General features: G+C 52.8%; 2 protein-coding genes across 3 annotated transcripts in view; one reads left to right on the top strand and one right to left on the bottom strand.

The window, feature by feature from the left end:
- Positions 1-2,152, top strand: part of DNASE1 (deoxyribonuclease 1) — a 48,149-nt gene extending 45,997 nt beyond the window's left edge. For both annotated transcript variants that reach the window (XR_001898014.3, XR_001898012.3), the window contains exon 13: positions 1,490-2,152. The gene's annotated coding sequence lies outside the window, so the exon portion shown is untranslated. The remainder of the gene's footprint in view (positions 1-1,489) is intronic.
- TRAP1 (TNF receptor associated protein 1) overlaps positions 1-25,812 on the bottom strand; it is a 70,070-nt gene that overhangs the window by 5,379 nt on the left and 38,879 nt on the right. The window contains exons 5-14 of the mRNA XM_003916454.5: positions 19,007-19,078; positions 15,317-15,477; positions 13,739-13,848; positions 13,016-13,089; positions 12,059-12,214; positions 10,051-10,171; positions 9,000-9,069; positions 2,655-2,802; positions 981-1,166; positions 146-284 (exon numbers count right to left, since the gene is read on the bottom strand). Of these exons, the coding sequence (XP_003916503.2) occupies positions 146-284; positions 981-1,166; positions 2,655-2,802; positions 9,000-9,069; positions 10,051-10,171; positions 12,059-12,214; positions 13,016-13,089; positions 13,739-13,848; positions 15,317-15,477; positions 19,007-19,078 (1,237 nt within the window). The remainder of the gene's footprint in view (positions 1-145; positions 285-980; positions 1,167-2,654; positions 2,803-8,999; positions 9,070-10,050; positions 10,172-12,058; positions 12,215-13,015; positions 13,090-13,738; positions 13,849-15,316; positions 15,478-19,006; positions 19,079-25,812) is intronic.

Genomic DNA, 25,812 nt, shown 5'->3' with positions numbered 1-25,812 from the left:
CCAGGGTGCTCCCACAAGGCTCTTCTCGGAGGTGGCTGAGCCCAGGTCAACTGAGGAAAACCCAAGGGAAGCCCTCACTGCATGACAGCAGAGGCGTGCAGGGAGTAGGCACTGGCCCCATGCCTAGAAAGCAGGGGATGCCGACCTGGGGACCCGTCCTCAAACTTCTCCTCCTTGTAGTGATCCACGACGATGTCCGTCTCCACGGAGATCAGCTGCTTCTTGTCAAACTCACGAAGGTGCAGCAGGGTGAGCTCATCGAACTGCTCATAGCAGAAGAGAACCTGCAGGTGGTGAAGAGCAGCTCGGTCAGGCCTGGGGGCCTCCACCCACCACAGAAGAAAGGAGGAGGGCTGAGGGAGCCAAGTGGGCCACACTGGGGAACACTGGGGCAGGTGGGGATCTCAGGCCTACGTGACAGTTACTGCCACACCTGGGTCTGAGGAAGGCTCTCATCTGCCTTCAAGGCAGAAGCACTCCACGCATAAAGAAATCCACATGTGGATGAGTGCAGTGGCTCATGCCTATAATCCTAGCACTTTGGGAGGCCAAAGCGGGCAGATCACAAGATCAGGAGTTCGAGACCAACATGGTGAAACCCTGTCTCTACTAAAAATACCAAAATTTGCTGGGCGTGGTGGCGGGCGCCTGTAATCCCAGCTACTCGGGAGGCTGAGGCAGGAGAATGGCTTGAACCTGGGAGGTGGAGAATGCAGTGAGCCGAGATCACGCCACTGCATTCTAGCCTGGGCGACAGAGCAAAGACTGTCTCAAAAACAAACAAACAAAAGAACGCACATGTGACCTCCAAGTGACACACACAACCATCACAGTCAGTCCAGCCTCTGTGTCCGTGACCCTGACTCACTGTGCAGCCCCACCCTGCATCTTGGGCAGGTTCACCCAGCAGAGAGCTGAGAAGGTCAAGACCCTCCCCCGGCTGCAGCCCCAGGAGCCTGCCCCACCCACCGCTCACCCACCTCTGTGTCTTTCTTCTTCATGGCCTCATAGTAGGGCGAGTGCTCTGCCAGGTGCCGGTTGGGGGCGCACAGGTAGTAGATGTTGCGGGTGCCGGCCTGCATGCGACTGGCGTATTCTGAGAGGCTGGTTAACTGCCCGGCGGGCAGTGCTGAGGACTCGTAGCGCAGCAGCTTTGCTATGTCCTCCTGGAAGGGACGGGGCAGGTCACCATTTGCTCCAGGCCCATGGGCTCAATGTCCCTCAACCAGCTGGGCGCAAACCCTCTGATGCCCATGGCCTCCTGGCACTCCAGGCTGGCCCTGACGCGAAGGACAGTAGTGGACTTGGGGGTTGTCTGAGACCAGGCCTTGCTCTGCCCATCAGGCCCCTTTCGGGAGCTCTGGGGGCTTGGGAAGCACCTCTTGCAGGGGCTCTCCAGGGAGCTACGCGCACCATGCCCTGGGAGGGGACCCCCTGCCCCGCAACAGCAGAGCCTGGCCTGGACCTAGCATCTTCCCTTTCCCCACAGCGACAGAGGCAGTCTCTGGTGAGCACACGGACATGGGTGAAGTCCACGGTTCTCAGTCCTCCTCACAGCTGGCCAGTGGGTGTCAGTGGGATTTGGAGAAAGGCCCTTAGAGGAGGGGTTTGCCCTCCTCCCCATCACCTGAACACAACTGTGACCTCTGGAGCTCATGGGAGCTGCAGCTGGAAGGACACAGCGGGGAAAACAGACGGAAAGAGGGAAAAGCAAGGAGCTGGGCATCCACCCAGCAGGGCCCAGGCCACCCCTGCACACATGGTGGGTCTGCACTAAAACATGTCACACATGCACACCTACGAAGACCTAGAAATGTCTCTGGCTCCTACCTATGTGCTATTAACTCAAATGAAGATAAACGAGAATGAAGAGGCCTGTGTCAGAAGCTGCCGGAGTCTGCAGACAACCAGAACACAGCCTCCTTGGGACACCACACGCGTGGTCACCCTCCTCCCGCTGCTGGAGAGAAGGGACATCAGCACAGGATGGGCTCCTAGGATGAAATGTTCTGGGATTACGGTGGAGGCAGCTGCACCACACTGTGAATGCACTAAATGCCACTGAAGTGTACGTGTTAAAAGCTGAATTCTGTGAATTTGATGCTATGTAAATTGTATCTCAATAAAAAATGGACAAAAAAGGTTTATGGAACAAATGTTTTGTTTTTCAGCCATCCACTGTTTCAGTAACTGAATGACTGGCCCCAGTAGCATAGTATTTGGAGACTGATATCCAGTACATGATAAATAGTCCCTCAACAGACACTGAGACCACCCCCTTCCCCACCTACGGGATCACAGTCCTTGGCTTGTCCCGCCTGTCTGTGGCTCCCCAGCCCCCAACATCCTCTGCGGGGACACAGTCTGCGCACACCCCCTTCCTGCCACTCCCTGGGCTGCAGCTTCAGACAGCGGTGAGGCTGAGCCCTTCAGAATAGAGCACAGCACTGGCGGGAGGGTCAGGACGCGGCTGGAAGGTGCCAGAGGCCCAGAGGCCCGACTTTCCATTTCCTGACCCTGGCAGCAGCAGCAGCAGCAGCAGCAGCCAGGGGGCCCAGCTGCACCACCGTCACGTCAGGGGATGCCTCCACCAGCTTCCTCAGCAACCCCAGGGACAAGGCGGCCCAGAGAAAGGCCTGGAACACAGCTCCTACCTTGACCTCCTGCTCGGTGGTGGTCACAATACCCTCCCGCATGAACAGGCCGTAATCTTCAAAAAACTTTGCATATTTCCCAGCATCTTTTTTACTCTGGTCAATGAAGAATTTGATCAGCCTCTGCTGTAAAACGTCCCGGAGTTTCCTACAGAAAAGAAATGCATTTAATACATACAAGCAGCCTCTATGAAATACAAATGGCCAGAGGGTACAAAAAAATGTTCAGCCCCCCTAAGAATCAAAATAGTGAAAACAACAAGGTACCGTTATTGGCCCAACTGAAAAAGACTGAGCAGAAAGACAGAGACCCTGGGCAGCGGCCGGACGGGAGGCAGCAGGGGGAGCGCACGCACCCCTGGAGGCGGGAGGAGAACCGCGGCCCCCAGAGACACACACCCACACCCAGAAAACGCTTCCAACCTCTGAGCCAGTTGTTCCGATTGTAGGAACTGCACCTTAGGAAACACGTGAGCACACCAAGATTTACGTACCAGGATTTTCACTGTGGCACAGAAAATGTAATTATGAACAACTTCATGTTCAAGAATATAGGCTAAAATTATGTAATGCTAAATGGCCATTAAACAAAAAGCATCTTTTAATAATCCTCAATGACATGAGAAAGTTAACTGTTGAAAGAAAAACCAGAAAAATCCCAATATGGGTAAATTACAGTATGTCTATAGATACAGGCAAAGACTGTACATTCTACATGTACGTAACAATTTTCCATAATTAGGAGCAGCATTGTCTATACTATATATGTGCACTGTAATTTGGGGTTTATACTGAATATATGTACACTCTCATTTTTCAAAATTGGGATTTGAGGGATCAGGATATTTACTGCAGCATTACATAATGGCCTAAAATTAGGAACAACTTTATCACTGGGATTAGGGATATTTTTATTTCCTTAATATTTCGCCTTTCCTTTAAGCAGGTAAATTACAATGTATTTCAACAATCCAGAGCAAGGGAACAACACTGTATCAAGTTCATTTACAGCCTTTCCTCCTGCACTCCATCCCCAGTGACTCAGTGCTTCAGCCACAGGGCAGAATGGGACAGGACAGCAGCCCAGGATGCGGTGCAGAGCCCAGGGAAAGTGTCTATGCAGGGCCATGGTTGGGAAGTGCCTGGTATGGGTGTCAGAGCCCAAGAACCCCAGAGAAGGGTGTCCAGGCTGGGGGCATGACCAGCCCACTGTGGAGAGTCAGAGCCCAAGTGGGTGACAGGGACATCCGCAGAAGAGGGCAGTGGCAATGGTAGATTGGTTACATGGAGGGGGATTGGTCAAATGGGTAACTGTGTTAAGAATAATCAACCGGGCGAGGTGGCTCATGCCTGTAATCCCAGCACTTTGGGAGGCTAAGGTGGGTGGATCACCTGAGGTCAGAAGTTCCAAGACCAGCCTGGCCAACATGGTACCACCCAGTCTCTACTGAAAATACAAAAATTAGCTGGGCATGGTGGCGGGCGCCTATAATCCCAGCTACTCAGGTAGGCTGAGACAGGAGAATCGCTTGAACCTGGGAGGTGGAGGTTGCAGTGAGCTGAGATCACACCACTGCACTCCAGCCTTGGCAACAGAGCAAGAATCAGTCTCAAAAACAAAACAAACAAACAAAAAGAATGAGAGACAGATTTCTCACTGTCCAAAGGGACTTTCAAACACAGGAGAAGGAAAGACCAGAGCATCCCAGTGGCACTGGATTCATATTGGAGGTGTCAGTGGGAACATGAGAGAAAAATAAATCAAGGTATAGGTATAGGTATGTACACACACACACACACACACACACACACACCACTCTCTGTCTCTCCTCTTCCTAAGCTCTATCTACTAAGAGGGCCTGGGAGCACTGACACCTTAATAGTGATGAACACTCACAGTGCCCAGATCTTGGCTTCTAAATACCATTCTCCATTAAAGGAGATAGGGATCCTCAGAGAAGTAGTAGTCCTAGGGCTAAAAGGCTTCATGCAATACAAGGTGAGCCTGGAACATCTGGTACCAGAGGAAGTCCTCAGAGCAGGATCTGCCCAGGGCCTGTCCAAAAGGATGGGAGACCATGAAGAGGCTCGCACTGGCCACATCAGGGACCATCTGAACGTCAAAAATAATAGGCCAGATGCGGTGGCTCCCACCTGTAATCCCAGCACTTTGGGAGGCCACGGCAGCTGGATCACTTGAGGTCAGGAGTTCGAGATCAGCCTGATCAGCATGGTGAAAATCTCTCTCTATAAAAAGTAATAAGCCAGGCATGGTGGCTCCCACCTGTAATCACAGCACTTTGGATGGCTGAGGCAGGTGGATCACCAGAGATCAGGAGTTTGAGACCAGCCTGGTCAACATGGTGAGACCCCATCTCTATTAAAAGTACAAAAACTTAGCGGGGCATGGTGGTGGGTGACTGTAGTCCCAGCTACTTGAAAGGCTGAGGCAGGAGAATCGCTTGAATCTGGGAGGCAGAGGTTGCAGTGAGCTAATATCTTGCCACTGCACTGCACTCCAGTCTGAGCAACAGAGTAAGACTCTATCTCAAAAATAAGTAAATAAATAAATAATTTTTAAAAAATTTTAGTAATAATAGCAACAGATTATAAACTCTTGAATAAAACATGAAATCAGCCCATATAAATAAATTATAAATAGTATAAACATAACACAATTTTTTTTTTTTTTTAATCAGACGGAGTCTCGCTCTTGTCCCCCAGGCTGGCGTGCAGTGGCGCGATCTCGGCTCACTGCAACCTCTACCTCCCGGATTCAAGCAATTCTCCTGCCTCAGGCTCCTGAGTGGCTGGGATTACAGGTGCCCGCCACCACGCCCAGCTAATTCTTTTTTTTTTTGAGATGAGTCTCACTCTTGTCGCCCAGGCTGGAGTGCAGTGGCGCGATCTCGGCTCACTGCAACCTTCACCTCCCGGGTTCAAGCAATTCTCTGCCTCAGCCTCCCGAGTGGCTGGGATTAGAGATGCCTGCCACCATGCCTGGCTAATTTTTTTGTTTTTTTAGTAGAGATGGGTTTCACCATCTTGACAGGCTGGTAACTCATGACCTTGTGACTCACCTGCCTTGGCTTCCCAAAGTGCTGGGATTACAGGCGTGAGCCACTGTGCCCAGCCAAGTTTTTCTATTTTTTAAGTAGAGACGGGGTTTCACCATGTTGGCCAGACTGGTCTCGAACTCCTGACCTCAGGTGATCCACTCGTCTCGGCCTCCCAAAGTGCTGGGATTACAGGCGTAAGCCACCTTGCCCGGCCAACACACAAATATTTTAAGTAAATAAATGAATATATTGAGAGTTTCATGAAGAATGTGACATTTACATAGCTTCAAAACACCACCCCTGTCACATCTGTTCATTACAAAGGGGAGGACATCCTTGTTTGTTGGAAATGCACCCCAAAGGCATCGGGAAGGCAACTTCCTCTCACAGGGTTCGAGGAAAAACATGTTCTTGGTACCATGCTTCCAACTTTTAAGTCTGTGATTCTTTTAAAAGCTCTAATTTCAGCTGACTCTTTTCTGACCGAGATGAGCTCTCAGACTGACAACGCAACCTTTGACAGCCACAAGCTGGGATGAGGACTCCTGCTCTGCAGCTTCGGGCACCACCAGGGCCAGCACGCCCGCCACAGCCAGGAATGCAGCTCCCTTACTGAGGAAGACCACCCCTCTGTGACTCAGTTTCCACAACTATGAGTGAGGACTCACGGCTCCCCTCACAGGATGAAGCAGGTGTTTATGCAGGCTCAGCACCGTTCTCAGTGAAGAAGAAACGCTCAGGAAACACATTCAGAAAGGGGAGAGGAATGCAGTCGCCTCAGCCTGCAGGGACGCCAGGAGCTCCCTCTCCACAGGGCCTGGCCCCTGCCTCCACTTCATCCGTGAGCTTCCCAGATGAGGCCAGACGTGTCCCCAGTTCAGTGGGTGTCCTTTGCTTTATCCAGCCCAGGGACATTGTGCCTGGAACCTCCCCTCCTGTGGCCACTCCTGGGCAGGGTGATGGGGGTGGACAAGGTGATGGGGGTGGACAAAGGGTGGGGACAACTCCAGTACCAGCAATAATCTTCCGGGAGTCAGCCCCAAGCCCTGTCTTCACTGAAGTGAACTGAAACATTGGGCAGACCACCAGTAACCCACAGGCACACTCCAAGCACGCAGGGTCAATACACCAAAGAGCACGACTCTAACGATCACACAACAGTTACTGCTGTGGGGCGGGGACGCATCCTGCCGAGGTCAGCACATCTGCTGCCCTGCGGTCATGTCAGCAGCAAGGTGGGGTCCTGCTGTCAGGAGCCAGCACAGCTGTGTGGGGAAACAAGGACTGAGGTCCCCTTTTCATTGATTATATAACGTATCTGTAGTGAGCAAGGAAAATACCTTTTATATAGTCAAATCCTCTGTCCAAGTTACCCCACCCCTAGTATTCTATCCTAAGGAAATATAGCTGCAGGTAAAGATTTCAGAACAGGCCGGGCGCAGTAGCTCACACTTGTAATCCCAGCACTTTGGGAGGCCAAGGCAGGCAGATCACAGGGTCAGGAGATCAAGACCATCCTGGCTAACACAGTGAAATCCCGTCTCTACTAAAAATACAAAAAATTAGCCGGGCGTGGTGGCGGGTGCCTGTAGTCCCAGCTCCTTGAGAGGCTGAGGCAGGAGAATGGTGTGAACCCGGGAGGCAGAGCTTGCAGTGAGCCGAGATCGCGCCACCACACTCCAGCCTGGGTGACAGAGCAAAACTTCGTCTCAAAAAAACAAACGAAAGATTTCAGAACAAAGATAAACATGTGCACTGCAGTGTCATACAGCAGAAACGCTGAGACGGCCCAGCTGTGCAGCCCCAAGGGACGGGATCGGTAAACTACAGTAGGTCCCTGTGATATCCCATGATGTAGCAACTAAAAGTGCTTCCAAAAAACAACATGGGAAGTGCTGCAAATAAACTAGGTAGAAAAAAGGAAACAGAGTAGAAGCAATATGCATTCAGTTGTGTGAAAAACAAAAACAAAAAATCTAAGTGGCCAGGTACAGTGGCTCATGCCTGGAATCCCAGCACTTTGGGAGGCTGAGGCCAAAGGATTGCTTGAGCCCAGGAGTTCAAGACCAGCCTGGGCAACACAGTAAGATCCCAACTCTACAAAAAATACCAAAAAATTAGCCAGGCATGGTAGCTCACACCTGTAGTCCCAGCTACTTGGGAGGCTGAGGTGGGAGGATTGCTTGAGCCCAAGAGGTTGAGGCTACAATGAGCTGTGATCACACCACTGCATTCCAGTCTGGGCAACACAGCAAGACCCTATCAGTCAACCAATAAAAGCATTACTGCGGCTTGCTTGGTTGAAAACAGAAAAAAATCTCCGTGGCTCTTTCTGCCTCTGAAGTGAGGTGGGAGGACATCACCGGCAGGCCATGTGACCTGTGCAGGGCTGGGCATGGACCCACCAGGCGGGAAGCCACACTGTCCACCATCTCCCCAGACCTGCTCCTGCCCATGGCACAGGACAGAATCTCTGAGGACCAGTGCCTCTCGGTATGGGCCTCTCGCCATCCCCACAGTGCAGCCCAAACACACACCAACTACCCAGCCTCATCCTTTACCCGAGAAGCCGCTTCCATTTCAACACTGGAGAAAAATCGGTGGAAGAACGCACTGTAGGCGCGTGGCGGGCTCTGACAAGGCCCGCTCCATGGCACGCTGCACATGGTGGGCTCTTGAGAGACCTCCAGGGCTCCTAACTCCAGCTGAATCCTCACCCCACAGGCTCCCTCTGATACCTGCCCTATGTGACTGCCAATCTACCCAACCCTAAACCGTCAACAGCGGTCATCTCTGGGGGAGAGCACAGGTGGCTTGAATGTGCTCTAGTAAGGAAATATTACTTGCATTAGGGGAAAAAAAGCCAGTAAGCGAGGTTTTGAACAAAGACTATTTGGTGAGCCTGGGGCCAGGATGGGGAAGTCATAGCTACTGATGGAGAACCCGGAGCTAGTGCACTGGAGTCCCCTCCACACAGGGCTGGCCTGCTGCAGGGTTGCAGTCACAACCCTGGGGCACAGGTGGGCAGGTCTGGCTCTGCGGCCCCTCCCCCTATCCAGACTCCAACCTCAGCCATGACCAGCTGTCCCCACGTTCTTCTGGACCACAGGCCTCAGAAGCCAGGCCAGCACCTGGAAGGCTCCTGAGGGCCCCCATGTGCAGGCCAGGCTTCCCCACCCACCTCTGCTCTCAGCTCCATGGGCCATGGCTAGGGCCCTCTAGGGGGCAAAGGAGCGGGTAGGGGCCTTGTCCCCAGCACGGTCCTCTCCCCCGGCCCGAGGCTCACCTGATGAGCATGCTCTCCTGCAGCAGCTCCCGGCTGAGGTTCAGGGGAATGTCCTCACTGTCCACCACACCTGGGAGACACGGCAGTCAGCTTCTCCGGGGGCTGCGGCCCTCCACACCACCCAACATTCCCCATTAACCTGTCCTTTGTCTTCAGGCCTGGCCTTCAACCCAGCATGTGTGCTAAGAGGGAAGCAGAGAGGCGGCACTGGCGGAGCTTCCTCTACGTCCTGCCACCTCCCAGAACAGTGACCTGGGCTGCGGGTGGGCGGGCCAGCCTCGGGATACACTTGGACAACCACAGCCCGGGCTTTATGTTAAAAATCATAACTCTGGCTGGGCACGGTGTCTGATGCCTGTAATCCCACCACTTTGGGAGGTTGAGGCAGGCATATCATGAGGTCAGGAGTTCAAGACCAGCCCGGCAATTATGGTGAAACCCCATCTCTACTAAAAATACAAAAATGAGCCGGGCGTGGTGGCGCATGCCTGTAATCCCAGCTACTCAGGAGGCTAAGGCAGGAGAATCACTTGAACCCGGAAGGCAGCAGTTGCAGTGAGCCACGACTGTGCCACCGCACTCCAGCCTGGGTGACAGGGCAAGACTCATCTCAAAAAAAAAAAAAAAAAAAAAACTCCATCAGGGATGGTTTGCACCTATGTGTACCAAGGCTTAAATACTGAAGTCTTTCTTAAACTATAATCTCACTCAAATGTAACACAAGTCACATATAAACCTGAAACTCACACAATATCCCTACACATGGAAAGACCTCAATGTGAACACCCCAGTGCTCCCCCAAGATCAGCCATTCACACAGGGAGGCGGGGCAGCTCCCGGGGTGTGTAAACGTGGCTGACTCGCAGGCCCACGGGCAGTGCAGGCCTATGATGGTGCAGGCCCACGGCGGTGCAGGCCCGTGGTGGTGCAGGCCCACGGCGGTGCTCTTGCTGCAGATGGCTGCTGAGAACGGAATCAGCCAGGTCCCTCACAGATGCAGCAGGCGACACCAGGCCACAGGGGCACAGCTCACGGACTCTGGGCAGCGTACCTCGGATGAAACGCAGCCACTTGGGCAGAATGTCCGTGGCCTTGGTCTGGATGAGGACTTTGCGGCTGTACAGTGCAATGCTGGAGCCCAGCTCCCGGCTCACGTCAAACATGGACGGTTTCTGGGAGTGAGGAGAACATGCCATCATGTGGCACTGATCCTCCCCAGGTAGGTCCTGGCTGGGAGGCAGGGGGCAGATGCGATGAATCCAGCGCCCACTGCCCCCCTCACCCTCCCCCGGCATCTGCTCTGAGTTGAAGCCCAGTGCAGGGGCCCCACAGTGCCCCACACCGTGGCTCTGCAGGGGCCGAAGGCCTTCTCTGGCAGCTGCTGCCCTCCCCAGTCCACCCCCTAAGGAGGACACAAGAAAGTGAACCTTGCACGTACCCCTGAATACCCTGAACACAGCCAAACCTTGCTACAGGTCAGGGGTCAGCAAAAAGCCCTCCAGCCAAATCCAGCTCACGGCCTACCTCTGTGTAGCCTAAGAGTCGTTTTCACACTTTCTTTTTTTTTTTTTTTTTTTTTTTGAGACGGAGTCTCACTGTGTCTCCCAGGCTGGAGTGCAGTGGCGCGATCTCGGCTCACTGCAAGCTCCGCCCCCCGGGTTCACGCCATTCTCCCGCCTCAGCCTCCCAAGTAGCTGGGACTACAGGCGCCCGCTACTGCGCCCGGCTAGTTTTTTGTATTTTTAGTAGAGACGGGGTTTCACCATGTTAGCCAGGATAGTCTCGATCTCCTGACCTTGTGATCCACCCGCCTCGGCCTCCCAAAGTGCTGGGATTACAGGCTTGAGCCACCGCGCCCGGCCCGTTTTCACACTTTCAAACAGCTGAGGACAGATTTCGGAAAGGAGGATCTCATGAGACATGAAGATGAAATTCAAATTTCAGTGTCTATGCAGCTCATGGGACCCAGCCCTGTGTGCTCGGGGGGCAGCATGGGCGATGCTGCTTCCTCACCCGGCAGGGTTAGTGGCTACGACAGAGACCAGGTCCGAAAAGCCGGGGCGAGCTCCTGTATGGCTCAGTTCCTGTCTGGCCCTCACGGAACCCTTCTGCCAGCACCTGCTCCACACTGGCACTTCCGGAACCAGGACCCACACCTCATCACAGGGGATCCGGTGAAAATTCGGGGCTATCTAGTTCAAATGTGAAGGGACCTGGTTAAAATGTGGGGGGACCTGGTTAAAATCCAGGGAGTCTGGTTAACATCCAAGGGATCTGGTTAAAATGCAGGGGGACCTTGTTAACATGCGGGGAGAGCTTGTTAAAATGTGGGCTCCCACGCAGGAGCCCTGGGTGGGGCCTGAGACTCTAACAAGCCCCTGGAGGCCACACCTGGGTGGCTCTTTCCAAGACGGATGCCAACTGTGCGGGACATTACGAGAGTTCCAGGCAGACAAGGACAGGAAAGCCTGGGGCGGGACAGGCTGGCTCTCAGCCCCCAATAGGTCTCCTTACGGCAGGATTTGCGGGCACTTCAGTGTGGTAAAGGAAAGCAGGGGAGTTGGAGGGTGCTGAGGAAGCACACAGAGAGGCCCACAGAGCGGCAGACCACAGGCCTTCCCAGAGCGCCTGGCAGGACAGCATCCACTGACCCACAGCAGGTGATGCAGGTTCTGAGGGCCCTCCCCAGGCAGGCCCAGTCCACAAGCCCCCACCCCAGCCTGCACTGAGATGCCCATCAATCCTTCCCTCGCCATGTGTGACCCCTGAGGGAGGAAACATCTGTCGTCACCCACCCAGAGGCATCTGTTCTTTCTTTTTTTTCAGCGATGAGGTCTCACTATGTTGGCCAGGCTGATCTGCAACTCCTGGGCTCGGGTATCCACCCTCCTCAGCCTCCCAAAGTGCCGGGATGACAGGCATGAGCCACTGCACCCAGCACTACCTGTTTTTTATGCCCTCACGCGGCCACGTTAATCATGTGACATCTGCAGAGCTGACGTCACAGGGGGACAAAACAGAGTCCCCCCGAGGGCCGTGGGCCTGCCGCAGCAGCTCACCATATCCGGCACGTAGAAGAGGCTGCGGATGTTGAGCGGCGCGTCTGTCTTATAGTGCAGGGTGTAGCGGGGCTTGTCGTAAGCCTGCGCGATGTAGCGGTAGAACTCTTCATGTTGCCACTCGCTGATGTCCTTGGGGTCCATCATCCAGATGGCCTGGAAACAGATATCGGCGGGGAGAGCGTCGTGTTTACCATGCACATATTCCCCACCACCGTGCAGGCCTGAGCCACCGCAGCGCCTGTCCCTAGACAGGCCCCTGGGACAGACAGGCGGTGGTCTCAGGTGTAGACCCCTCTCCAGCCCCACCAGTGGGCTGTGCTGGGAAGTGCAGGGGAGACACACAAGGCTCTGGGGCACCTCAGGATGACATGTCAGATGGACCAGCTGGGCTCTGAGGGGGCCTGTGGGAGAGGATGACGCTGCCCAGCAGGGCGAGCTGACAAATACGGTGAGGGCCGTGAGAGCGAGGATGACCCATGCTGCACCACAGCTGAACCGCGAGGAGAAGAGTCAGTCACTGAGGACAGCAGACCACATGACTCCATCCAGAAGAAATGTCTGGAACAGGCAGCCCAACGGAGAGAAAGGAGACCGTGGCTGCAGGGGCGGGGGGAAGGGTGGTGGGGAAAGGGCTTTTTGGGGTGATGGGATGTTCTGGAATTGATGTGGGGTGGCTGCACTGAACACCATGGCTGCACACTAACGTGGTGACCCAGTTGGGATGGGCGGTACACCTCAGTGAACACTGACTCCTGACCCCAGCTGCCCGGTACACAGGGGTGGGCTGTGGTGGAGCTGGGCCCTGCCTCATCCCCACACCCAGGTCTCATCTCCACAGAGCAGCTTGCCCTGTGACTCTGGGCCGCAACCCCCGGGCTCATCTCTTCCCCGCTACCCTGAAATGTACAGCTTCGTCTCCATGGCTGAGCAGCCCGTGGAGGAGCTCGGGCCCACCTGCAAGGTGTTCTTCCGCCTTCCATTCAGGTACAAGGGGAAGCTGACGAAGTTGCTGTACTTCGCTACCACATCTGGAAAGGACAAAACAAAAACCACAGTGCATCTACAATGCTGGTGAAAACGCAAGCTTTGCAGCTGCTCTAGGGTGAGCGCCAGCCTGCTGGGAAGGGTCCTCCATGCTGTGCCCACTTCACAGGTACAGAAATGGGGCACACGGGGACACCTGTCCTCCCGCCAGTCTCACGGGGGCAGCAGCAGAGCCCAAGTGAGAACCAGATCTGTGGAGGCCCCGGCGGCTGCGAGACTGCAATGCCAGCTCGTGGCTGGAACATGGCTTTCTGGGCTGACTCCTGGAGGGTACTCAGGGCCTCCCTGAGCATCCAGCAGGACACATACAGGGAAGGTCACACCCACATCCTGGGACAGGACTGCGCCAAACCCCCAGGTGCGCTAAAGGCCAGGCGCCACGCAGAGGAAGGAGAATGAGGCCTGCCTCAGCCAGGCCGGCTTCCTCCCAGTCCCAGCACACGGAACCAGCAGGAGCTCAGTGCTACGCAGCCCTGGCGGGCAGCCCCTCCCAATCCTACAGCACCTCGGTCCTTCGTGCCTCTTCCTGTACACCCTTCATGCAGGCAGAACCCAGGAAAATGCCTGCTGACCTGGTGGCCTCCAGGCCACACATGGATCCCGGAGCGAGCCTGGGCCCAGGCTCCTGCTCACCTCGCACCCGGGCCTCGCTAGCAAACTCCCTGCAGTCGGATTTCAGGTGGATGATGATTTTTGTCCCGGTTCTAACTCCTGAAGCTTCAGCGATTTCAAACACTCCAGAGCTAAAGCAGGCAAGGAAAGGAAAAGCCAGGTGGGCACGACACTGGGACACGCCCTGCATGGGACTCCAGCGGTTCCCTAGGGTTTCACAGGCAGAGCCCAAACCAACACATGACACACCTCAAATGCCCCATTTCTGACCCCAGGGCACCACTGAGGCCATCAAATCCCGATGACCCTGTGGCGGGCGGCAGAGTTCTGGTTCCCTTGGGTGGTGGGCCGGGGGTCCTCCACCTACCCTGGGCTTGGAAGAAGCTCCTGGGCTTACCCCGAAAACCCTGGGGCACTGTGGGAGCCTGGCCCAGCTCCAAATCAGCTGCCGGATGCCCAGGGGCCGAAACAAAGGCCAGGGGGCCAGGCGCCCCCTAAGAAGAACAGAAAACCATCTCGGAAGCACAGGAGCGGGGAATCCCCCGGCAGGGTCGTGTGGATGCCTTGACCCAAGTTTACTGTGAGCCCTGCTCTCATGGAATTAAACAGGAAAGTGAGTTTTGGGAGAGTGGGGAGTCCAGCTGAGCACACGGCACACACTGTGGAACAGAAATGGCATCATGGAGGGAGGACACCTCAGCTGGCTGGAAGCGGCTCACCTGCTAAAAAGCCCCCGGAGCTGGGTGTGGAGGCTGAGGCAGGAGAACTGCTTGAACCCGGGAGGCGGAGGTTGCAGTGAGCCAAGATTGTGCCATTGCACACCAGCCTGGGCAACTAAACTCCGTCCCAAAAGAAAAAAAAAAAAAGCCCCCAGCAGGCTCCTCACCCTACAGAGGCAGAGGTGGGCTGGGGAGGCAAAGCTAGGAAATGCCAGGGCTGGGAGGAAGCAGAATGAGCTCCTGCAGAAGGTCGGTCACTGGAGGCTGCAGAGGGGCCACCGGGCGAGAGGCCAGTCCTGCAACCCAGCCACTGAGGAAGGAGCTCAGTGTGGGCTGGGCCTGCCTTCCCAAGTGCAATGGTGGTGACCAACCACATGGGACCAGAGAGGCGCCATGGGCCACTTGGAGCCACAAAAGTCACTGACTCCCCAAAGTGGGAGAGTCAGATTTTACATAAAAAGCCCAGAAAATGCCTGTGTGCATTTTCTGGCCAGGTACGGTGGCTCACGCCTGTAATCCCAGCACTCTGGGAGGCCGAGGCAGGCGGATCACCTGAGATCAGGGGTTCAAGACCGGCCTGACCAACATGGAGAAACCCCGTCTCTACTAATAATACAAAATTAGCCAGGCGTGGTGGCGCGTGCCTGTAATCCCAGCTACTCAGGAGGCTGAGGCAGGAACCCGGGAGGAGGAGCTTGCAGTGAGCAGAGATTGCGCCACTGCACTCCAGCCTGGGTAACAGAGCGAGACTCTGTCTCAAAAAAAAAAAAAAGCCCAGAAAATGCCTGTGTGCGTTTTCTGAGTCCAACCCTTTCCAAACTCCATGCTAAGGGCTCCAGCTCAGCTTTGAGCTGCCTGTCAGGCGACATTCGTCACTCACCCATCTGAAAGCCACCGGTAACCCGGGCTCCCCGGGGCTGCCGAGCGGGAATAGACTTCCACTCTGTCGGCCACCATGAAAGCTGAGTAGAAACCCACTCCAAACTGGCCGATGATCTTGCTGCTGGCCTCAGCCTGGTTCTGCAGCGTGTCCAGGAAGGCCTGTGGGGCAGAGGCCAGTTAGGGAGGCAGACTCCCCTCCAGAGAGGACACACTCACAACACCGCGGCTGTTCTGCCAGTACCGCTAAGACCTCTTCATCCTTAAAACAATACACCGGTACTTTTATTCTACATGAAGGAGCTAAGTCTGGAGGTGACACTGGCCCTAGGACAACCAGCTGGCAGCAGTGGGACAAGTGTGTATTCCATTTGATTCCCAAAGCCTGTAGTCCTGCCTGTCCCAGACAGGGGGAGGCCTGCGGGTCACACCTGGAGTGGAGAAAGAGCAGCCTGAATAAGCTCCTTCCCTTGAATGAGCTCCTTCCATAGGAAGGCCAGGAGTGAGAAGAGCCTCCAAACTGGCTTCCAGATTCAACTCTCCTAGAGACTACACTTTGTGGGAAAAGAGTGGAAATCACGCACATGCGTCTGTAAGCACCGCACAGCACTTAAGTTTTCTTTTTTTTTTTTTTTTGAGGCGGGTCGCTCTGTAAGCCAGGCTGGAGTGCAGTGGCCAGATCTCAGCTCACTGCACAAGCTCCGCCTCCCGAGTTCCTCCCGTCTCCTGCCTCAGCCTCCCGGTAGCTGGGGACTGCAGGCATCGCCACCTCGCCCGGCTAGTTTTGTATTTTTTTTAGTGAACCGCGAGGAGTTTCACCCGTGTCCTTCCAGGATGGTCTCGATCTCCTGACCTCGTGATCCGCCCGTCTCGGCCTCCCAAAGTGCTGGGATTACAGGCTTGAGCCACCGCGCCCGGCCAGCACTTAAGTTTTCTACTATAACATTGCCAAAGATCCTAAGGCCAAAAATCGAGTAAAATGCACACGCCCACTGCCCTGGCCCATGCTGTCTGATGGAACTTTCTCCGATGATGGGAACATTCTGCATCTGCCAGGTGCACCTGGACAGCCTGCCGAGCACCTGGAATGTGGCCTGTACAGCTGAGGAGCTCGATGCCCCCTTTTATTTAATTTTAATGCATTTACATTTAAACTGCCACATGCAGCTGGTGGCCGCCACACAGGACAGCAGACCAACCTCGAGAGAAATACAACAAAAAACGTAACGTGGCGGGTAAAGTCAGTTATGGTAGTTTTTATTTATTTATTTTTTTTTGCGGGGGGGGGGGCGGGGGGTTCGTTTTTGTTTTTGAGACGGGGTCTCGCTCTGTGACCCAGGCTGGAGTGCAGTGGTGCGATCTCGGCTCACTGCAACCTCTGCCTCCCAGGTTCAAGTGATTCTGCTGCCTCAGCCTCCCAAGTAGCTGGGATTACAGGTGCACACCACCACGCCCAGCTAAATTTTGTATTTTAGTAGAGATGCAATTTCACCCTGTTGGTCAGGCTGGTCTCAAACTCCTGACCTCAGGTGATCCTCCTGCTCAGCCTCCCAAAGTACTGGGATTACAGGCGTGAGCCGCCGTGCTCGGCCCTTTTTTTTTTTTTTTTTTTTTTTGAGATGGAGTTTCGCTCTTGTTGCCCAGGCTGGAGAGCAATGGCGCGATCTCGGCTCACCACAACCTCTGCCTCCCAGGATCAAGTGGTTCTCCTGCCTCAGCTTCCTGAGTAGCTGAGATGACAGCTCCCACCATGCCCGTCTAATTTTTTTGTATTTTTAGTAGAAACAGGTTTCACCATGTTAGCCAGACTGGTCTTGAACTCCTGACCTCATGATCCACCCAACTCGGCCTCCCAAAGTTCTAGGATTACAGGCATGAGCCAAAGCACCTGGGCAGGTAGTTTTTTTAAAGTAGAAATTTCTGGCTGAATGCAGCGGCTCAAGCCTGTAATTGTAGCATTCTGGGAGGCTGAGGCAGGAGGATTGCTTGAGGCCAGGAGTCTGAGACCAGCCTGGGCAACAAAGCAAGACCCCTGTCTCTACAAAAAAATACAAAATTAGCTGGGTATAGTGGCACATGCCTGTAGACCCAGCTACTCAGGAGGCTGAGGTGGGAGGACTGCTTGAGCCCAGGAGTTCAAGGTTGCAGTGAGCTGTGATTGCACCACTGAACTCCGGACTAGGCAACAGAGTGAGACCCTGTCTCTGAATGAATAAGCGGATCAACGAATAAATGAATAAATAAATAAATGTAGAAATTTCTGTGAATTACTTTGGATCAACAATTGCTCTATTTTCAAGTAGTTGGTACCAAGTGCCACATGGGCGGCACTCAGGCTAACAACAACTAGGCAGAAAAGCACTCAGTCAGTAAGGAGGGCACCAGGGTGACCCAAGGCCACCCACCTTTGTCCTAGTTTGGCACAGACACTGTTGAGGAAACCCTGACCACGCACACCTGTCTTCCCTTTGCAGACTGCAGTCACACCAGCAGCCAAATGACACCCTAGACCTAAGGGCTGACTTGCCCCTACAAAGCAGTTTCCCTTTCCTTCCTTTCCCCCTTTCTCTCTTTCTTTTACAGAGTCAGGATTTTGCTCTGTCGCCCAGGCTGGATCACAGTGGTGCAATCATAGCTCACTGCAACCTTGAACTCCTGGGCCCAGGCGATCCTCCAGCCTCAGCTGGAGGTGTGACTTCAGGTGCATGTCACCACGCCCAGACCCACAGAGCGGTTCTGACCAGAACCATCAAACCCACAGACATCGCATCCCAAGCCTGTTCTCATGCATGGCGCTGTGTGAGAGGAGACTGATCCCTCTGACCCTCTCTGCATCAAGCCCATGAGGCTCAGGGAATCGACTTTGCAGAAAAGTGTCATGAGGCAGAACAACACATCTGGACTCAGACCAACAGCCTGGGAAGCTCCAGCTCTCACCCTTTTCCAGCTATGGGCAAAGCACTTACTTCAGTCTCCTCATGTATAAAATGAGAACACTAGGTCGGGCGCGGTGGCTCACGCCTGTAACCCCAGCACTTTGGGAGGCCAAGATGGGTGGATCACGAGGTCAGGAGTTCAAGACCAGCCTGGCCAACATGGTGAAACCCTGTCTCTACTGAAGATACAAAAAATTGGGCAGGCATGGTGGCACGCCCCTGTAATCCTAGCTACTTGGGAGGGCAAGGCAGGAGAATTGCTTGAACTGGGAGGCAAAGGTTGCAGTGAGCCAATACAGTCGGTCCTCATCTCCAGGGTTCCACATTTGCAGATTCAACCAGCCAAGGATCGAAAATACTCAGAAAAAAATAAAAAACAACACAATGATAAAAAGTAGTATAAAAAACATAACTATGTTATATCTATATATAGCATTTACGTTGTATCAGGTATTATAAGTAATCTAGAGATCATTAAAAGCATACAGAAAGACATGTCTACAAAATACGGCACCACTTTAATCCAGGACTGGAGCATCTGCAGACTGTGGTATGCAAGGGGGATCCTGGAACCAACCCCAACCCCCAGATACTAAGGCATGGCTGTCATGTCATGAGGTGTTCCCACAATGCCCGCTGCGTGGCATGCAACTAACAATGTTGTTACTTTATCTGGCACCCAGGGCCACCCCTACTGGAGGGATCCTTGCACCCTGAGGGGAAGAGGGAGGCCGTGTGGGGGGGCCCACGCTTACCTTTGACCCCGATCTGGCGATAGTCCCCAGGTTGGACACCAGCTCTTCCTGTGTCATCCCAATACCAGTATCCTGAGGAGAGAGACACGCTTAGCGCCAAGCCCCCAGCACCTGGGGAGCAGGTGCACCAGCAGCCCCAGGGGCTCAAATGGTGTCAATGACATTGGCCAGACAGGGCCCAGCCAGGTAGCACCAGATGCTCATCAGAAAAGACTAATTCTAGGGGCCAAGCACAGTGGCTCATGCCTGTAATCCCAGCATTTGGGAGGCCAAGGCAAGCGGATCACTTAAGGACTGGAGTTCAAGATCAGCCTAGCCAACATGGTAAAACCCCATCTCTACTAAAAAAAAAAACAATTAGTCAGGCATGATGGCGAGCGCCTGTGGTCCCAGCTGCTCAGAGACTGAGGCAGGAGAATCACTTGAACCCAGTGAACCCAGGAGGCAGAGACTGCAGTGAACTGAGATTGTGCCACTGCACTCCAGCCTGGGTGACAGAACGAGACTCCGTCTCAAAAAAACAAAACAAGAAAAGAAAAGAAAAACAGAAAAGACTAATTCTAGCCCTAGCAGCCCGGCCTCACCAGAGAAAACAGGAAGGGACAGCAGAAAGTTGCTTTGTTAAAAACCATCCTGAAAAGAAAATATGATGCCAGCAATTAGGAGGAAAGCACAGCTCTCCCGTCATGAAGATGTGACCCCCCGCCTTCTCCCTGGCTGTGGTTCCAGGGAACAGCGGTCCCCTCCTCTGGTGGCTCTCTCAATCCAGCAGAATGATCTGATTGAGGAGATCACGCAGCCCTGCGCGCGGCCCCCGCACCCACCCTACCACCATGGGAAGAGCGGGCACGGATGCCTTTCCTGCGGGAAGGCGCAGCCCTCGCGTGGGAGCCTCATTCTGGCTTATCCTGTTGCAGCTGCTCTGGTCTGAGCGCTGATGTCACCCAAATCCATATGTTAAGACCTAACTCCCAAGGGATGGCCCTGGGATTGGGGCCTTGGGGAGGTGATCAAGTCATGAGGGCTCCACTCTCATGAATGGAAGGAGGGCCCTTAGAAAACAGGGTTGAGGGACCTTGTCTGTCCCTTCCACCTTCTGTGTGAAGATGCAAGAGGCACTGCCTGAGACAAAGGGCCCTCGCCAGACACCTAGTCTGCTGGCCCCTTGCTCTTGGACCTCCCAGCCTCTAGAACTGTGAACAATACGGTTCTGTTGTTTATAAATTGCCCAGTCTAAGGTATTCTGCTATAGCAGCCTGAATCACAACACAGACCAATGCGCCAGTGAACACACAAGGCCTTACTGACCATGGCCTCCTCCTTCCTCAAAGCCCGGTCAGACTGCCATCTGGAGTTCCTTGTTCAACATGCCCATAACACAGCCACAGCCCCAGCTTGCTCTGCTACGATGTGCAGACCACCTTAAATAAAAGAGCTCGCTCCAAGCCTCCACATCTATGAATTGGGACAAAGGCCCTCAGAAGCAGTTTTCTGAACTTCCTTCTAGGAAGTTCCTTTCTAAAGGCTTCCTCGCCGGGCGCGGTGGCTCAAGCCTGTAATCCCAGCACTTTGGGAGGCCGAGGCGGGTGGATCACGAGGTCAGGAGATCGAGACCATCCTGGCTAACATGGTGAAACCCCGTCTCTACTAAAAATACAAAAAACTAGCCGGGCGTGGTGGCGGGCGCCTGTAGTCCCAGCTACTCGGAGGCTGAGGCAGGAGAATGGCGTGAACCTGGGAGGCGGAGCTTGCAGTGAGCCGAGATCGCGCCACTGCACTCCAGCCTGGGTGACACAGCGCGAGACTCCGTCTCAAAAAAAAAAAAAAAAAAAAAAAAAATAAAAAATAAAGGCTTCCTCTCCAGGACAGCCCGCAGGGGCCATGGGAGCCCACTAGCACCGGGCAGCAGTGCTGTCTTCATTGGCACAGCGGGGGTGGTCAGTGCTCCTCAGCAAATAATCCACAGCAAGCAGCAGGCCGGGGAGACTGGCCAGCTGTCAGCCTTCCCATTGTAGGCAGCACAGGCAGAATGGGTGCCAAAACCACATCACCACCGGTTACTCCAGTGCACACATGTGTGCATGTTCCATGGGCCCCAGCAGCCAACAAGAAACATGGCACCAAGAGGCTTCTGGGCAATTATTTCTGAGGTGCTGGTATGAAGAGTCCAAAATCCAGCCTGATTCATTTATTGTAGATCATGTTATAATTATGAATAAAAAACTACTTAAAATTAATATCTAGTTGACATCAGTTATTAAATATAATCTTCATTTAAGTGTTTACTTTAATACATCAGAAACTTAAATAGAGTCCTTAAGGGAAAGGTTAATGTTAGACCAAGGTAAAGGAGAAAATGCAACTAATAGCTCCTATTTCAATTCATTTTTATTTTTTCCCAAACTGATCTGCACTGCAATCCCAATCTAAATCCTTACCGGTTTTGTAGAAAATGACAAGCTGATTCTAAAATGTATATTCTAGAAATACAAAGAACCTAGAATATTTTCAAAATATTTTGAAGAACAAAGTTGGAGAATTTAAAATACTTAATTTTAAGACTTCCTATAAAGCTACAATAATTAAGACAGTGTGATGTGGGCATTTAAGGATCAACACATAGATCAAAGAACCAAACAGAGCACAGGAACAGCACTGCACAGACAGTGTATTACTTGATTTTTGACAAAGATTCCACAGTAATCAATGGGGGATGATACATCTATTAACAGACAGTACTACAGGCCGGGCGCGGTGGCTCACGCCTGTAATCCCAGCACTTTGGGAGGCCGAGGCGGGCGGATCACAAGGTCAGGAGATCGAGACCACAGTGAAACCCCGTCTCTACTAAAAATACAAAAAATTAGCCGGGCGCGGTGGCGGGCGCCTGTAGTCCCAGCTACACAGGAGGCTGAGGCAGGAGAATGGCGTGAACCCAGGAGGCGGAGCTTGCAGTGAGCCGAGATCGCGCCACTGCACTCCAACCTGGGCGACAGAGCCAGACTCCGTCTCAAAAAAAAAAAAAAAAAAAAAAAAAAAAAAGACAGTACTGCAACAACTGTACACTCATAAACAAAACATAAACCTCAACCCCTACCTCACACCATACACACAAATTAACTTAAAATGGATCAAAGATCTAAATGGAAGAGCTAAAGCTATAAAACTGCTAGAAGAAAATAGATGTGACACAACAGGTCACATCTATTATCCTAGCACCGTGGAAGGTCAAGGTGGGAAAATCACTTGAGCCCAGGTATTTGAGACCAGCCTGGCCCACAAAGCAAGACCCTGTCCCTACAAAAAAAAAAACTTTCTTGCTCTGTCATGCAGGCTGGAGTGCTGGAGTTCAGTGGTATGATCTCCGCTCACTGCAACTTCTGCCTCCCAAGTTCAAGCAATTCTCCTGCCTCAGCCTCCCGAGTAGCTGGGACTACAGGCACACGCTGCCATGCCCAGCTAATTTCTTCTGTATTTTTAGCAGAGATCGTGTTGCCCAGGCTGGTCTCGAACTCGTAAGCTCAGGCAATCTACCCGCCACGGCCTCCCAAAGTGCTAGGACTAGAGGCGTGGGCCACCACACTCGGCTAAAAAAATATTTTTTTTTAAGTTAGCTGGGCATGGTGGCATGTGCCTGTGGCCCTAGCTACAGGAGGCTGAGGTGGTAGATCACTTGAGCCCAGGAGGTCAAGGCTGCAGCGAACCCTGATAGCACCACTGCACCCCAACCTGGAGACAGAGGAAGATCCTGACTCTAAACAAACCAAAAACCTTCCAGGTCAGGCTGGGCACGGTGGCTCATGCCTATAATCCCAGCACTTTGGGAGGCCAAGACAGGCAGATCACCCAAGGCCGGGAGTTTAAGACCAGTCTGACCAACATGGAGAAACCCCGTCTCTACTAAAAATACAAAATTAGCCAGGCGTGGTGCATGCCTGTAATCTCAACTACTCGAGAGGCTGAAGGCAAGAGAATCGCTTGAGGCCGGGCGCGGTGGCTCAAGCGGCCGGGCGCGGTGGCTCAAGCCTGTAATCCCAGCACTTTGGGAGGCCGAGACGGGCGGATCACGAGGTCAGGAGATCGAGACCATCCTGGCTAACCCGGTGAAACCCCGTCTCTATTAAAAAATACAAAAAACTAGCCGGGCGAGGTGGCAGGCGCCTGTAGTCCCAGCTGCTCGGGAGGCTGAGGCAAGAGAATCGCTTGAACCCGGGAGGCGGAGGTTGCAGCAAGCTGAGATCACGCCATTGCACTCTTGCCTGGGCAACAAGAGCAAAACCCCGTCCCCCCTCCAAAAAAACCAAACAAAAAAAATCCTCCAGGTCATCAAAAACAAGGAAAGTCTGAGAAACTGTCACAGCCAAGAGGAGCCTAAGGGGACAGGACAACTAAACATCATGTGGGATGCTGGGAGAGAAAAAGGACATGAGATAAAAACTAAGGAAATCTGAACAGATTTGCATTAAGAATAATATATCCATACCGGCTGATTAACTGTAACCAATCTAATATACTAAGATTTTTTTTTTTTTTTTTGGAGAGAGAATGTTCACTCTTGTTGCCCAGGCTAGAGTGCAATGGCACTATCTCAGCTTACCAAAACCTCCACCTCCCAGGTTCAAGCGATTGTCCTGCCTCAGCCTCCTGAGCAGCTGGGATTACAGGTGCGCACCACCACACCCGGCTAATTTTTGTATTTTTAGTAGAGACAGGGTTTCACCATGTTGGCCAGGCTGGTCTTGAACTCCTGACCTCAGGTGATCCGCCCGCCCTGGCCTCTCAAAGCACTGGGATTACAGGCGTGAGCTGCCGCGCCCGGCCATAAGATTTCAATCATAAGGGAGGCTGGTGTTGGAGTAGATGGCAATGCTGTACAATCTTTAAAATTTTTCTGAAAATTTAAATCTGTTCTAAAATATTTACTTAAAAAAAAATACAGATTTTTCAGATGTAGACAGAAATCATCTGTTGCCAGGCGACCCACACGATGTGATTTTAAAAGGAAATGGTGAGACCGGGGGCAGTGGCTCATGCCTGTAATCCCAGCACTTTGAGAGGCCAAGATAGGCGGACCACTTGAGGTCAGGAGTTCGAGACCAGCATAACCAGCATGGTGAAACCCCATTTCTACTAAAAATGCAAAAATTAGCCAGGTATGGTGGCATGTGCCTGTAAACCCAGCTACTTGGAAGGCTAAGGTGGGAAAATCACTTGAACCCGGGAGGCTGAGGCTGCAGTGAGGTGAGATCATACCACTGCACTCCAGTCTGGGCAATAAGGTGAGACTCTGTCTCAAAAAACTAAAAATAAAAAGGAATTTGTGAGGGCTTACAACAGGTATATACATAAAATATTTGACATCAAAAGAAAAAGATGATTCTGTCACTGGAAAGATACTGTTGTAAGATTCTTACATTGAAATGTTAAATATTAATTCAAGCTAGAAAGTGATAAATTAGGCCGGGCGCGGTGGCTCAAGCCTGTAATCCCAGCACTTTGGGAGGCCGAGGCGGGCGGATCACGAGGTCAGGAGATCGAGACCATCCTGGCTAACATGGTGAAACCCCGTCTCTACTAAAAATACAAAAAACTAGCCGGGCGTGGTGGCGGGCGCCTGTAGTCCCAGCTACTCGGAGGCTGAGGCAGGAGAATGGCCTGAACCTGGGAGGCAGAGCTTGCAGTGAGCCGAGATCGCGCCACTGCACTCCAGCCTGGGTGACACAGCGCGAGACTCCGTCTCAAAAAAAAAAAAAAAAAAAAAGAAACTGATAAATTAAGGCTTCATATTTTATTCCCTAAAAAATCCCCTAAAAATAACAAAAGGCAATGTAGCTATCAGTAGAAGAGACAGAATGGCATAATATCTCTGAGACTCCACAAGAACCCTTCATTTTCTAAAACCTTAGGTAAGAATAACATATCGATATTACTTAATTAATTGTAATAAATGGGCCAGGTATGGTGGCTCATTCCTGTAATCTAACCCTTGGGAGGCCAAGGCGGGCAGATCACTTGAGGGCAGGAGTTCACCCAGCCTGGCCAACATGGTGAAACCCCATCTCTACTAAAAATACAAAAATTAGTTGGGCATCGTGGCACACGTCTGTAATCCCAGCTACTCAGGAGGCTGAGGCACGAGAGTTGCTTGAACCCGGGAGGCAGAGGTTGCAGTGAGCTGAGATCACACCACTGCACTCCAGCCTGGGCGACACAGCAACACTCTGTCTCCAAAAATCAATCCATAAATAAATAAATAAATGGACCATGCTCACATCAGGTGTTGAGAATAGAAAAACTGGGTGCCAAAGGATATAATGGAACTCTGAATTATCTGCTCAAATTTTCTGTAAATCTAGAACTGTTCTTTAAGAAAAAAGAAGACAAAAGTCAAAACCAAAAATCATTCTTGTAACATAAATAGTCTTGGTACCAGGAAGTACTGGCACATAGGACAGGGCCCTCTGCTGAAGACCACGAATCACATCCCCATGACCCCTCGCCCCAACACATCCATTTTCAATCACCTGCAAGGAACCTCTGTGCTGAAAACAGGAGGGAAGTGCAGGGCGCCCCAGCAGCACATCCCAGCCCTGTGCCCCAGCCCTGCCCACAGGGCCCATTCCACAGCCAGGTCAGCTCGACGAAGGCAGGGAGAGAAGAAATCACTCTCCACCCAATCCTTATGGCCAAGGGCTATGACAAACAGCTGGCACATACCACAGGGCTGTCTGGATTCTCTAAACCCAAGAGGGAGTACATAAAGCCGACACCTCACAAAAGCCCCTCTTTCAATTAAAACAGCCGTC

The sequence above is a fragment of the Papio anubis genome, chromosome 18, assembly GCF_008728515.1.
Source record: "Papio anubis isolate 15944 chromosome 18, Panubis1.0, whole genome shotgun sequence".
In the NCBI taxonomy this organism is placed as follows: domain Eukaryota; kingdom Metazoa; phylum Chordata; class Mammalia; order Primates; family Cercopithecidae; genus Papio; species Papio anubis.
This window is presented reverse-complemented; position numbering and strand designations above follow the sequence as displayed.